The 12052-nt window shown below is 57.3% G+C and overlaps 1 protein-coding gene across 3 annotated transcripts in view; it reads right to left on the reverse strand.

Moving 5' to 3' along the window:
- The window catches only part of HSPG2 (heparan sulfate proteoglycan 2), a 101940-nt gene that overhangs the window by 47181 nt on the left and 42707 nt on the right, over positions 1-12052 (reverse strand). For all 3 annotated transcript variants that reach the window (XM_068539109.1, XM_068539110.1, XM_068539108.1), the window contains exons 6-24: positions 11614-11774; positions 9843-9971; positions 9380-9634; positions 9169-9288; positions 7045-7176; positions 6748-6892; positions 6502-6653; positions 6260-6406; positions 4580-4743; positions 3881-4060; positions 3589-3785; positions 3333-3480; positions 2487-2614; positions 2055-2141; positions 1908-1966; positions 1673-1740; positions 623-763; positions 324-500; positions 6-185 (exon numbers count right to left, since the gene is read on the reverse strand). In XM_068539109.1, the coding sequence (XP_068395210.1) occupies positions 6-185; positions 324-500; positions 623-763; positions 1673-1740; positions 1908-1966; positions 2055-2141; positions 2487-2614; positions 3333-3480; positions 3589-3785; positions 3881-4060; positions 4580-4743; positions 6260-6406; positions 6502-6653; positions 6748-6892; positions 7045-7176; positions 9169-9288; positions 9380-9634; positions 9843-9971; positions 11614-11774 (2770 nt within the window). The remainder of the gene's footprint in view (positions 1-5; positions 186-323; positions 501-622; positions 764-1672; positions 1741-1907; positions 1967-2054; positions 2142-2486; positions 2615-3332; positions 3481-3588; positions 3786-3880; positions 4061-4579; positions 4744-6259; positions 6407-6501; positions 6654-6747; positions 6893-7044; positions 7177-9168; positions 9289-9379; positions 9635-9842; positions 9972-11613; positions 11775-12052) is intronic.

Consider the following 12052-nt stretch of genomic DNA (forward strand, 5'->3'; position numbering starts at 1 on the left):
CTCACCTCTCGGAAGGGCACGGTGAAGGTGCTGGGCTGGCTGGGGCTAGGCTCCTGGGAAGAGTGATGCTCCAAGATAATGTTATTGCCCTGCAGTACCACCAGCGGCTGCCTGTGCAGAGGCGTGGAGCCAGGCTGGGGCCGCTGGGTCACTGTAAAGCGCAGCTCTCCGCCATAGGAGGTCACCTGGGACACAAGGCAGACAGGTGCTCAGCTGGGGCCCCCACCGTCAGGCCCTGCCACTGCTCCAGCCACCTCCTCCGCCTCTTCTCCAAAGGTACCATGCTGCCTGGAATTCCCTTTCTCTTCCCACCCCCCACCCACCTTGTCCCCCAGGAAGCGTGAAGGGAGGCTCCAGAAGTAGGGCCCAGACGGGAGGCTGTGGAAGGAGGAGAAGACCAGCTCCCCGGGCATGGGCGACGAGATGCCCTCGCTGGTGTTGTGGGTGCCCGCGGCGTTGGTCAGGCTGAACGAGGTGGGCTCCTCAGAGGCCCCCAGCACCTAGGAGGTGGGGGGAGAAGAAGGCGGGATGGGGGCCGTGGCCTGTGACTGGCCCTTGGTCCACCCAGCCCTGGGCTTGGAGGTCCCGCCAGTCTGCCCAGCCACCCGCCTCGTGTAGGTACCTGTGCGCGGCTCCAGGAGGAGCTGGTGCACTGGCGACTGACGCCCATGCAGAAGCACTTGAGGCAGCCGTCAGGGTTGCGGGTGCTCAGGTGGAAAGAGCCAGCGACACACTCGTTGCACAGGCGCCCCACCACGTTGCTCTGCAGGCACAGAGCTGGGAGCTGCAGGGTGGCCCACAGGAGGGGCTGCCTGGAGCTTCCGGTCCAATCCACCCATATTCTAGATGGGAACCCAAGGCCAGAGGTAGCCGTGAAAAGAGCACACGTATGAGGGCGGCCACCATGTGAACAATAATTCCCCATTAATGGGAGCTTATACAACCAATCGTTTTTCTCTTTTCTCTTTGGTTGCTAGGGGGCTCACGAATAAATTTTAGACTTGAAATATAGCAACGTGGTCAGAATAATTACTGCTACCATGAATGGAGTGTTTCACGAACTGTGCTAGCTTCTATTCAGCCAGCACCTCATTTAACTCCTCTAAGTCCCTTGAGAGGGATGTGACATCTCCATGCTTCACACGAGGAAACCGAGGCTCAGGAATGGGAAATGATTTACACAGGGTTCCTCAGCTTGCTAATCCGCTCTGGGAAGTAACATCAGGAATGCCCGATTCCAAAATCTGCCCAGTTCTTTTTTCTGCAGACACCTGATGCTCCCCCGCTCAATGCAAACCATTTCCCTCCTCTGAGCCCCCACCTCCTCATCTGTGAATTGGCGATGCTATTAGCTACACCATTGTGTCAATGTGGAATGAAAGCACGGTTAAAGCAAAGGTACAGTACAGATATAACGGTCTCACAAAGAATGACTAGCAAAGGACCTGAGACTTGAACCCAGGTCACCTGCCACCCCAAACCAGCGCTCCTTCCTGATGCCGGGCCACCTCTCGTGAAGGGGAAGACGAGCCCACCAGGCCCATCCGACTGCAGCTAGGTCACCACCCACTGGCCAAGGAGCGATGGAGAGGATGGAGCCTCCTTCCTCCCTCTCCCAGCTGTGTGCTGGGACCCAAGGCCCCTGGGGTGGGGGAGGGGAGGGCACGCGTACCTTGCAGAGGCAGGCCTCTCCAGAGGTCCCCGTGCTGCCTCGCTCATCACAGCGCACAATCTGCTGGTCTGGAGACACAAAGTAGGTATGGACAGGCAAGACGGGAGTGGGATGGACATAATCTGGACAGAGTGGGGCAGCTCCCCAAGGATCATGGGGTTTGTGCTGGACTCGGGGACTGGGGCCTGGTGGGCAGCCTGGGGAGGTGCCAGGGGATGGTGGCTGCGATACTCACTGGTGGGCCTACACTTCCCGCCGGGCTGGATGGGGTTGCCTTCATATCCGGGGGCACAGCTGGGGAAGGGAGAGGGTTGTCAACGGCACTCCCATGCCCCCACCCACGATGGCCTGCTTCTCCCAGCCCCCACCGGCTCTCCCTCACCTCTCACAGCGGCGGCCCGTGTAGCCTGGGGCACACGCATCACACGTGGCTTGGCCATCCGTGTCCAGGAAGCAGGTATCTGAGAACCTGTGGGTACCAAGTGGACAGGACATGGGGCAGGGCTGCGATGATGGGCCAGGCCAGGGCTTACAGTCCCACTCTGGGAATGACTGCTGTCCACAGGGACATAGCAGGCTATGAGGCCCACCTGCTCTTGGTCTGCAGCCTCATAGCAACACTAGGAAGACAGATGGCCCCATTGTATGGAAAAGGAAGCAGGCCTGGAGAGGTCAAGGGGCCTAGAATAATTTAGTGACCAGGTGAAGATTTGAACCCAGGCAGGTCTCCCATCTCCCTGCCCAGAGGATGCCCCTAGCCGCAGCACTGCCCGCTCCCTCAGCCCTATGTGCCCCATCTCGAGCTGGCTCTGACCTGCGGGAGGCGTCGATGTACGGGCAAGGGCAGGGCCGGCAGGCAGTGGCCGTGGCCTTGGTGGCGTCACCAAAGAAGCCGGCCTTGCATTTGTTGCACTGTGGTCCCTCTGTGTTGTGCTGGCAATTCTGGGAGGAAGGGGAGGGAGTGGTTCAGGTTCTACAGAGCAGCCCTCTGACCCCAGTGTGGGACCACATTGGACCAGATGGGCTCCCTGAGGGTGGGCTTTTGAGGCTAGCTGGATCAGCCTCTGCCATCATGCTGGAACTACCACAGCTTTGCAGACAGGGGAGCACCCAGCTCCATCCTGACGGGGAGCTCACCACCTCACGTGGCAGCCTGTCCCATAGAAGGTTCCAAATGCCTGCTTTGTATTGACCTAAACCCACATTCTTCTTCCAGTCTGCACCCAGTGGCTAGTTTTGCCCTCTGTAGGCCGTTCCTTCTACCCCTGACAGCTCTTCAGGGATTTGCAGATAACAATTTTCCCTGCTTGAGGCTTCTTTCTGTCAGCTCCACAATCCCAGCTCCCTCCACCATTCCTAAGAAATAATGTTATGATTTATAGGCTCCTTCCTCTTAGGAATGCCCTGCTAAAGGCCATGCTTTACACAGTACTATCCAGGATTGGTCTGACCGAGGTGGAAGAGAGTAGCACTTTCACCTCTCCCATCTGGACATAATATCTCTGTTAATGCATCCAGAGGTCATGATAGCTTGGGTGGCAGCCATGGCAGTCATTCTGGAGGCTTGTGCTAAGCTTTGGGTACAAGGAAGCCTCAGCCTGAACCTCCCACCGAGCCCTTGCCCCTAGCCAGTATCCAAGTGCCAGCTGGCATGACTCACCAGGCAGTGGCCATACACAGGGTCACAAGAGCTGGCATGGCCATTGCAGTTGCAGCCAGAGCAGGTGCCCAGGTAGGGCCCACCAGGCACCCGGGTGAAGTGGGTATCACAGCTCTCACAGGACAAGCCGGAATAGCCAATGGGGCATCTGTGGGGACAGGACCAAGACACTGGCTGCAAGAACCATGAGGCCTTGCTGTTTCTCCCCTATCTTTGCCAGGGTCCCTGTGGTCCCCGGCCCTGCCAGGTCAGGCACCTGCACTCCTCTACGCTGTGGGCGCGGCCATGGCTGGTAGCGTAGGTGACAGTTGTATCCATGGAGATGTCACTCAGCCCCACGCTGGCCATCTTGGCGTTGTACACTGTCTGGATAAGCACAGCTTCCAGGCTCTGCAGCACCTGCAGCATCTCCGCTCGCTGCACTGGCCGGCCAGACTCATGGACCCAGTGCTCCTGGGTGTGGACAAAGGTGGGAGGGGTCATGCATCAGCACCTGCCCAGCCTGTACCCCCTTCACCGCCAGCCCTGAGGGATCAGGCCCCACACACCTCAGAGAAGTGGACTTGGCGCAGGTTCACAGAACCAGGCTGGGTGGGCGTGTGGCCTCGGGAGAGCAGGCGATGTCCGGCGCCCACCAGGACCACGTCTGGCCGCTGCACTGGCTCCAGCATGCCACGTGCCAGCTCATAGCGCACCTTGTAGCGCAGGGAGCCACCATAGGAGTCCACCTGGCCGAGATAGGGCAGATCAGGGCTGGGACAGTCATGGGCACGCTTGATGCCCACTGTGTGTCCACTCATTCCCCTCCTCCCTCACTCTGCATAGCTGGTACTGCGTGTCCAGCACAGAGCTGGGCACAGGGAAGCAGAGATGGGTGGGACTTGGGCTCTGCTTTGGGGATGCTCAGTCCAATTTGGGGGAGGAGTCTGATAATACTGTGTAAAAGGTGCCCAGGGAGGCCGGAGGAGGGCACTGGGCCCAGCTTAGACGTGGGGAGTGGTCCGAGAGGGCTTTCCAACAGCTGAGTCAGCATTCCTCCCAATGTGACCATGGCAGGCCTGACCCTGCCTTGAATGAATGAGCCGCTGCCCACGGGGGGCTGCGCTGGGGCAAGACGACACGTCTCCCAGAGCAGAGACTGCCCTGCTGCTCCACAGCTTCAGAGGGAGCGGAGCCCAGGCAGGTTCTGGGCATGTGCAGCGGGGCTCGGCCACCTCCCTATCCAGAGCGGTAGCCCGGTCTGTCACCTTGTTGCCCAGGAACTGCTCAGGCAGAGCCCAGAAAGAGTCATGGACCAGGAAGCGTCGGGACAAGTCGACCAGCTGGAACTCCTGCAGAGCGGTGTCGATTTGCAGCTGGGTTGAGGAGAGGGGCGGCATGCCGGGCTGCGTGGGCATCGTCACATTCACGCCTGGGTGGCAAAGGGGAGGGGTGAGGGCCATGCATGTTCTGGCCCGAGATAGCCCCCTTGAGGGGCTGTAACCCAGAGAGATGGGAAAGTTTTGGGAGAAGTGTGATTTAGAGAGAATGTTAGTCTCTCTCCCAAAGTCAAATAAAAGCAAAGGTTTTTTTTCCTCCTGAAGTTCTGGAGCGTCTCCCAAAGCATGCTCTGGGCAAAGCCAATACTTCAGAATGATGGTTGGGAACCACCTGGGAACCCCAGGGTCAAGGAAAGGTCAAAGGGATTTTTTGCAGCAGGACTTTTCAGAGCCTTTGCTTGCCAATAGATCCATGGACTGTCAGGGTTGGAACAGCCCACAGGGGGCAGTAGAGAGCTACACAGGGCTGAAGAATGGGCACCCAAGTCCTGGTTCCACCACCCTCCAGATGTGTGATCTGTGCAAAGGCCTCAGTTTCTCTATCTGTAAAATGGGGGTAATAGTGGCTTGCTTCACAGGGTTATTAGGAAGCTAAAATGAACAAACTGATATAAAATGCTTAAAACAGAATGTGGCACAGAGGAGGTGCTCAAAAACCGGTTAGCTGTTACTGTTGCTGTTATTACGACGGGTCATCTAGTCCAGCCCTCTCCTACACACACACACACACACACACACACACACACACACACACACACACACACACACACACACACACACACACACACACACACACACACACACACACACACACAGGAATTCTCTCTACAGCACCCTCCCAGATCTCGAAGGCAGTACCAACCATCCAAGAGATGGCATTTCTGTGATGATGGCAATGTTCCTGAACCCAGGTCCGTTTGATGCCTGGGCCCACGCCATTCTGCCTCTCAGAGCCAGAGAGAACTGAGTCCAACTGCCTGCCTTTATGTTTGGGAAAACAGGCCCAAAGAAGCCAAGAGTCTCAAAGTCACACAGGCAGTAACTAGTGCATCTGGAGGTCAGCCCTGGGCTAAGAAGATGCCAAAGCCTTGGTTCTTAATGCTCTGGGGTCACTGGTGCCTCTGCATTCTGCAGGGTGAGGATGATGAGGACGGTGAGGATGACATTACTGGATACTTACTGGGCACTTACCAGGGACCAAGCACTATTCTGAGTGGCTTATGCATATTAATCCATTAAGTCCTTATAACAACCTGGGTAGTTAATATTTTATCCCCATTTTGTAGATGAGAAAACTGAAACACAAGATAGTAACTTGGCTAAGGGCACACAGGCAGTAAGGGTCAGGGTCAGGATTTGAACCCAGACTCCGGCTCCAGAGCCCATCCTCATCGTCACCTAACGCAGGCAAATATCAACTGTGGGTCTGGCTTTTCCTAAAAAAGTTTTGTTTTCCCCTGAAATGCTCTTCTTACGGGGCTCAGCATTTCTTCAGCAACCCCGTGTCCCTCCCTGAACTGGCCCCATGTGTCCAGGGCATGCTGCTCTCCCATATCTGCCCTCTGAGCCCGTTGGAGCCTGCCGCTTGCCTCCCATCCACCAACGCACCCTTGAAGTCATTGGGCCGGTCAAAGCGCAGCCGGATCTGGTCTCGGAAGCGGCGGCTGCTCTGGCACATGGTGGTGATGCCAAAGCAGAAGCAGGGCAGGCAGGAGGCGCTGTGCTCCAGGTAGAAGTGCCCGTCGGGGCAGGGTCCTGCGGGGTGGCAAGGGAGTGGGCTACGGCTGGTCCCAGGCAGGCAGCCCCGGCTCCAGCCCCACGCCCGGTGCCCACCTGCCCATGGGCCGTACCTCGCTGCGGGATGAGCTCCAGGACACCGTCGGGAATGCCGAACACCATGCCTCGGGCGTTCATGGCCTCACAGGTGTAGGCGCCCTGGTCTGCCTCCTTCACATCACGAATGGTCAGGGTGCCACGGCCTCCCTCACTCGTCATTGTCACCCTGGTGGGCCCCGAGACAGAGGTGGGGGTCAGGCCTGGACCACTGGCCGCACCTCCCCCATGTCCCCAGCCCCTGCCGGGGCCCAGAGCTGTACCTGGGATGAGAGGGGATGTGGCCCCAGTTGAGTCTCCAGTTGATGATGGGGGTGGGGACGCCAATGGCCACACAGGTGAAGGTCACCGTCTGGCCCCGGGAAGCCTGGACCGACTCTTGGGGAGGGGTCACCACCTGGGGAGGCACTGGGAGATGGGAGCAGGAGTGAGGGGTGGGAGGGGCAGGGGGAGGAGGAGCGGGGTGGGGGTGGGGGGAATGGCTCAGAGGAGCCAGGCCGGAGAAGAGACTGTGGGGAGGGGCCCAGGGCCCCGAGCTCGCCGCCCAGCTCCCTGCTCACTGCAGCCAAACTCGTCGCTGCGGTCGGGACAGTCGCTCTCCTCGTCACAGTGGAAGCTGGCCGGGATGCACGTGCTTGTGGAGACACAGCGGAACTGCGTGGGCCCGCATACATCCTCGGGGTGCTTGGCAGCTGGGGACAGAGCCAGGTAGTGTGGGCAGTGGGCACTGCCCTCAGGGAGGACCCCCCATGCCCAACAGCCCACCCTGCCCACCTTCCCCAGGTGACCCCAGGATCACTCTCTCATCTCGCCTACATGACAACACAGCTGCCCTGACCAGGCCCAGACCCAGACCCTGCTGCCACGACGCCGTCCACAACGTCATGGTCACCGGTCAGCAATGAAGCACACTCTACCTGCATTCCTCAAGACAGTTATACCTGGCACGCCACAGTCACTCAGCTCCTCCCACAGCCAGCCACCAGAGAAGCACAAGACCCCTGGTCAAAGGCACGGCCCCAGTGGCCAGTATCTCTGGATGCCGGGAATACCTGGGCAGTTCTGGCTACTGGAAAGGTCTTGCGAGGGCCTGCCGCAGCCTGGACCTCATTGCTCTGTACCCTTCTATGTAGCCTGACCTGAGGCAGCCATCTATGGACTGGCCAGAGGCCTGGAGCTGGCCTGGCCCCAGGGCTGGGCCCCAGCTAGACATCTCTAGTAGATGGTAACTGACATTCTTTTTCTGGGAGACTGAGCTTGATACAGACACACAGGCAGGGACAGAAAGGGCAGAGTGGTGCAGGAGCAGAGGCCGCCCGTCCACAGAGAAGGCACAGAGAGGAGACCAGGAGGGAGCCACCTACTCCCACTCCCTCAGGGGCTTCTGTCCCAGCACCCCACGAGCCCCCAAAGTCATCTGGCTTTCATGTTCTCTGTTCTGCGCTCTGTCAACAAGGACTTGGTCTTCCTTAGACTGTTGCCCCGCAGAGGCCTCTGAGAAGGGCTTTTCAGCTAAAACCCTCAATTACTTCTCTCTCCCAAGGGGCCATGTTGTCAGGCAAGCTTAGAGCCACAGAAGGGCATCATAAAACTCTGCCAGTCTGCAGCACGATGCTGCTTCTCTCCAGGGTTGGCTGCAGAGCGGGGAAGGTGAGGGGAGGCAAGGAGGAGAAGCCGGACCGGCGGACACTAGGAATGTCGACACGCACTCAAACATGTGACCCAGGATCACAGAGCAATGGTTAGAAGATTATCCTCAATCTTGGACTAATAAGCCCCAGGGTTCACCTCATAGGACAGAAACCACAAGATGCTACCTGATACGGTCTCTGACTCTCCAGTCTCACCCATTTGACTGTCATAATGTTTATAACATTGACTAGATGGATGGATGAGCAATGGACAGATGGCTGAACAGATGAAGAGGAGGAAGGAAAGATGTTGGCTGTATGAATGGCTGGCTGCCTGGAGAGCTGGCAAGATGCATAATGCATGGATGGATGATAGATGGACGGATGAAGAGATGGATGGCAGGAAGGATGTTGGACAAATGGATGGATGGATAGACAACAGATTGATGGATGATAGAATGGATGATGAAATGGACAGAAGGAAGGACGCTGGATACGTAGATAGGTAGACAGACTGATGAAGAACTTTGCAGATAAATAATGGATGGATGGATAGCTGGATGAGTGGGTGGGTGGATAAATGGATGCGAGGGAGGAAAGATGCTGGACAGACGGATGGACAGATAGATAGTGGATGGTTGAATGGTCACATGGATGAGAAGCTGGGCAGATGGAGGAACAAATAACTCAGAACCAGCTCTAGATGAAATAACTCTAGGCCCATAAGAGGAAGGCTTTGACTCACACATACATCAAGGACCCCTTCATCAAGGGACCCTCGTGTATCAAGCCTACTCGTCTGACCCACACACAAGCATATATGACAAAGAGAAGATGAGTGGTAACAAAATAAATAAAGATACATTAACCACGGGTAGTCTACTGCTTGCTACAAAGGCCAGCTCAGAGTCAAAGAGAGATAAACCTTAAAGTTCGTCCCCAGGGCCTCTACCACTCAGCCAGGGACAGCACACAAACCTACCCTCGAAGGGTCGGGGCTCGGGGAGCTAGGCCAATGGGCCGGGGGCGCCGGGCGGGCGCTGGGACACTCACGGCAGTCGGCTTCATCGGTGCGGTCCTCACAGTCAAAGTCACCATCACAGCGCCACAGCTTGAGGGCACAGTGCCCGTTTCCACAGGGGAACTCGTTGGGTTCACAGGGTGGGGTGGGGCCTGGGGGGACCAGGCAAGGCTCAGCCAGCGGCCCTCAGTGGCCATCTCCCCACCCCCTGCATCCCCACCCACGCCCCTGCCCGGCCCTCACCACAGTCCAGCTCGTCACTGCCGTCCCTGCAGTCCTCCTGCCCATCACACACGTAGTCTTTGGGGATGCAGTGCCCACTGCGGCACGTGGCCTCGTGGGGCCCACAGGGCACGGGCCTGCCTGGACTGGGGAACACAATCTGGGGAGCAGGGGTGGCTGGGAGCTGCTGTGTGACGGCTGCCTCCGGCTGGGACGGTACAGGTGGTGTCTCCACCAGAGGTGCTGGCTGCGAGCTGAGCTGGGGGAGCGGCTCCTCTGTGGACAGAGCCTGCTTAGCGTTGGCATGAAGGGGTGGCTCCTCAGCCCTCGCCCCCTCCCACTCCCCAGGCCCTGACCCTGTCATCACCCCTCCGGTGTCCCTGCCCACCTCCCGCACCTAACCCACCTAACCCCTTTGCCTGCAGCAAACCCTCCCAGCCCCGGACTGACTTGGAGGCCACCGTGCCCCCAGACAGCCCCTCACCACAATCGAGTTCATCAGACATGTCCCTGCAGTCAGGCCTCCGGTCACAGCGATACTCCAGGGCCACACACTCATTGTAGCGGTGACAGGCAAACTCCGCCTCGGTGCAGACCCTTGGGAACTGGGGCACTGCGGGGGTGTGGGAGAGTCAGAGAGGCAGGCAGGAGGTTGGCAGAAAACGTCACGGGTGGCACAGGTGCTGCAGAGCTGGGAGGGGGCTTTGGGGATCCGTGTCAGGCCACGTCGTTTCTGGCAGACTCAGTGAGGGCACAGAGCACGTGGTGAACACATCCACAGCACATGTGGGATGTGGGCTATGTGGCAGTGGCCTCACCCATCACTTACACAAACCCCACACACAGTTAACACGCCACACCATGCAACGACCACAGCACACACGTGCGGGCCACAGCCAGGCCTAGAGAGGATGAAGAGGAAGGGGAGGAGGGGCGGCCTGTGGGCTGTGCCCAGCCATCTTGCCCTCATCCTTCCTTCCCCTCCATCCATTAGCTTCTCTAGTTACCCGGCTCAGCCTGGGTCTGGCTTACACTCTCACCTGGTGTCACTGCGGCCACCACAGCGGCCAGGGGGGGCGGGGGTGTCTGTGCTAGAAAGGAAGGTGTGATCAGCAGCCGTCCCACCTGGGACCCGGGGGCTATGGGCTGCAGGGCTGAGCCAGGCCCATCCTACCATCCCTAGCCAGGAGGACTCATTGGAAAGTGGGGATAAGAGGACTGGCGCCTCAGCAATCTTCAGACCTGGGCCTGGGGATGCCAAAGAACAAACTTGATCTTTGGGCATATTAATTGAGGTTTTACGTGCAGAACAAATGATTTCACCCTTTTTTTCTGATTGGGTGACACCATGGTAGGGATGAAGTTTGTTCAGTTCTCGGTTCCACTTAGTCCGGGATGGTGACATTTCCCAGAGAGAGGACTGAGATGGAGACTGGGATGGGCTGGGAACTGTAGCTTGTGAGGAATGAACTGGGACTGCTTGGCCTAGAGAAGAAAATACTCAGGGAGTTGAAACAGGAGACAGAGGGTGCAGCGAAAAGAAAGCTGGGCCTGTATAAAATGGATAACTAATAAGAACCTGCTGTATAAAAGAAATAAATAAAATAAAATAAAATAAAATTAAAAAAAAGAAAGCTGGGCCGACTGAGGGTACGAAGGCCAGGCCTGCGCATCTAACAGCTGTGTGGCTTGGGGCCAGTTTCCTGTTCTTTCTGAGCTGCGTTTCTCAGCTCGTCTCGTCACAGGTTTTGGCAAGACCAGCAGAGACACAGGGTTTGGTTTACATTCTGGCTTTTGCACTATCTGTGTATGTGGATTTGGATAAATCATTTTTCCTCGCTGGGCCTCAGTGCCCTCATCTCTAAAACAGGAGAAATAATATCTGCTTCATAGGAATTCTTATGAAGACTGAACGGTCAGTGAAGAATTGTTGGTTATTATTAAACACAAAAGTGTTTTTGGACCTGAAAGCACTGTACGAAGAAAGGAGTTATTATTACCTATTGTCAACATAGAGAGGTTAATAGAGAGTGGAAATTGGGTCTACTGAGTACATGTTAGAGGAAACAGATGTTGCTCAACCCAAGCCAAGATTGCATAAAGATTGATGGGGCAGACTCACAAGGTAGTGAGCTCCCTGTCCCTAGCGGTGTTCAAGGCCAAGCTAGGAGAGCCCATGGTGGTGACACTGAAAGGGGGCCCACATGAGTCTGAGAAATTGGAGGAGGTGACCCTCAGTTCCAGGACGGGCTCACCTGTGCCCAGGCGTCGGAACTGGAATCCCTGGGGAGAGGTGATGTAGGAGGCGATGGAGCCACTGGAGATGACGGTGTGGAGCACCTCCTGAATCTGAGCCCCATCTGCATTCCCTTCGGAGCCCACATCCAGCTCCACAAAGACCCAGCCGTCCAGCTCCCTAGGGACGGGTGTGGGGGGCAGGGCAGCATGGTGAGGAAGATGCCTGGGGTCTCAGCTCCTCCCTTGGCCCCCTGCCTGATGCTCAGACCTGATCTCTTGACTCTCCCCCCTGCTTCTGGATAGCCCGTACCCCATGCAAGGCAACTTAAAGTCCAAACTGTACCCCTACCAATTCCCGAATTTCTACCAATAGAGGTTCAGCCCATTAGGCCTCTCCTGCCTCCCCTCCTGGCACCCGGGCTCCTCCCCATCCTTGTCAGTCCCTCACCAGCCCCC

Source organism: Eschrichtius robustus, chromosome 3 (genome assembly GCF_028021215.1).
Source record: "Eschrichtius robustus isolate mEscRob2 chromosome 3, mEscRob2.pri, whole genome shotgun sequence".
Lineage (NCBI taxonomy): Eukaryota > Metazoa > Chordata > Mammalia > Artiodactyla > Eschrichtiidae > Eschrichtius > Eschrichtius robustus.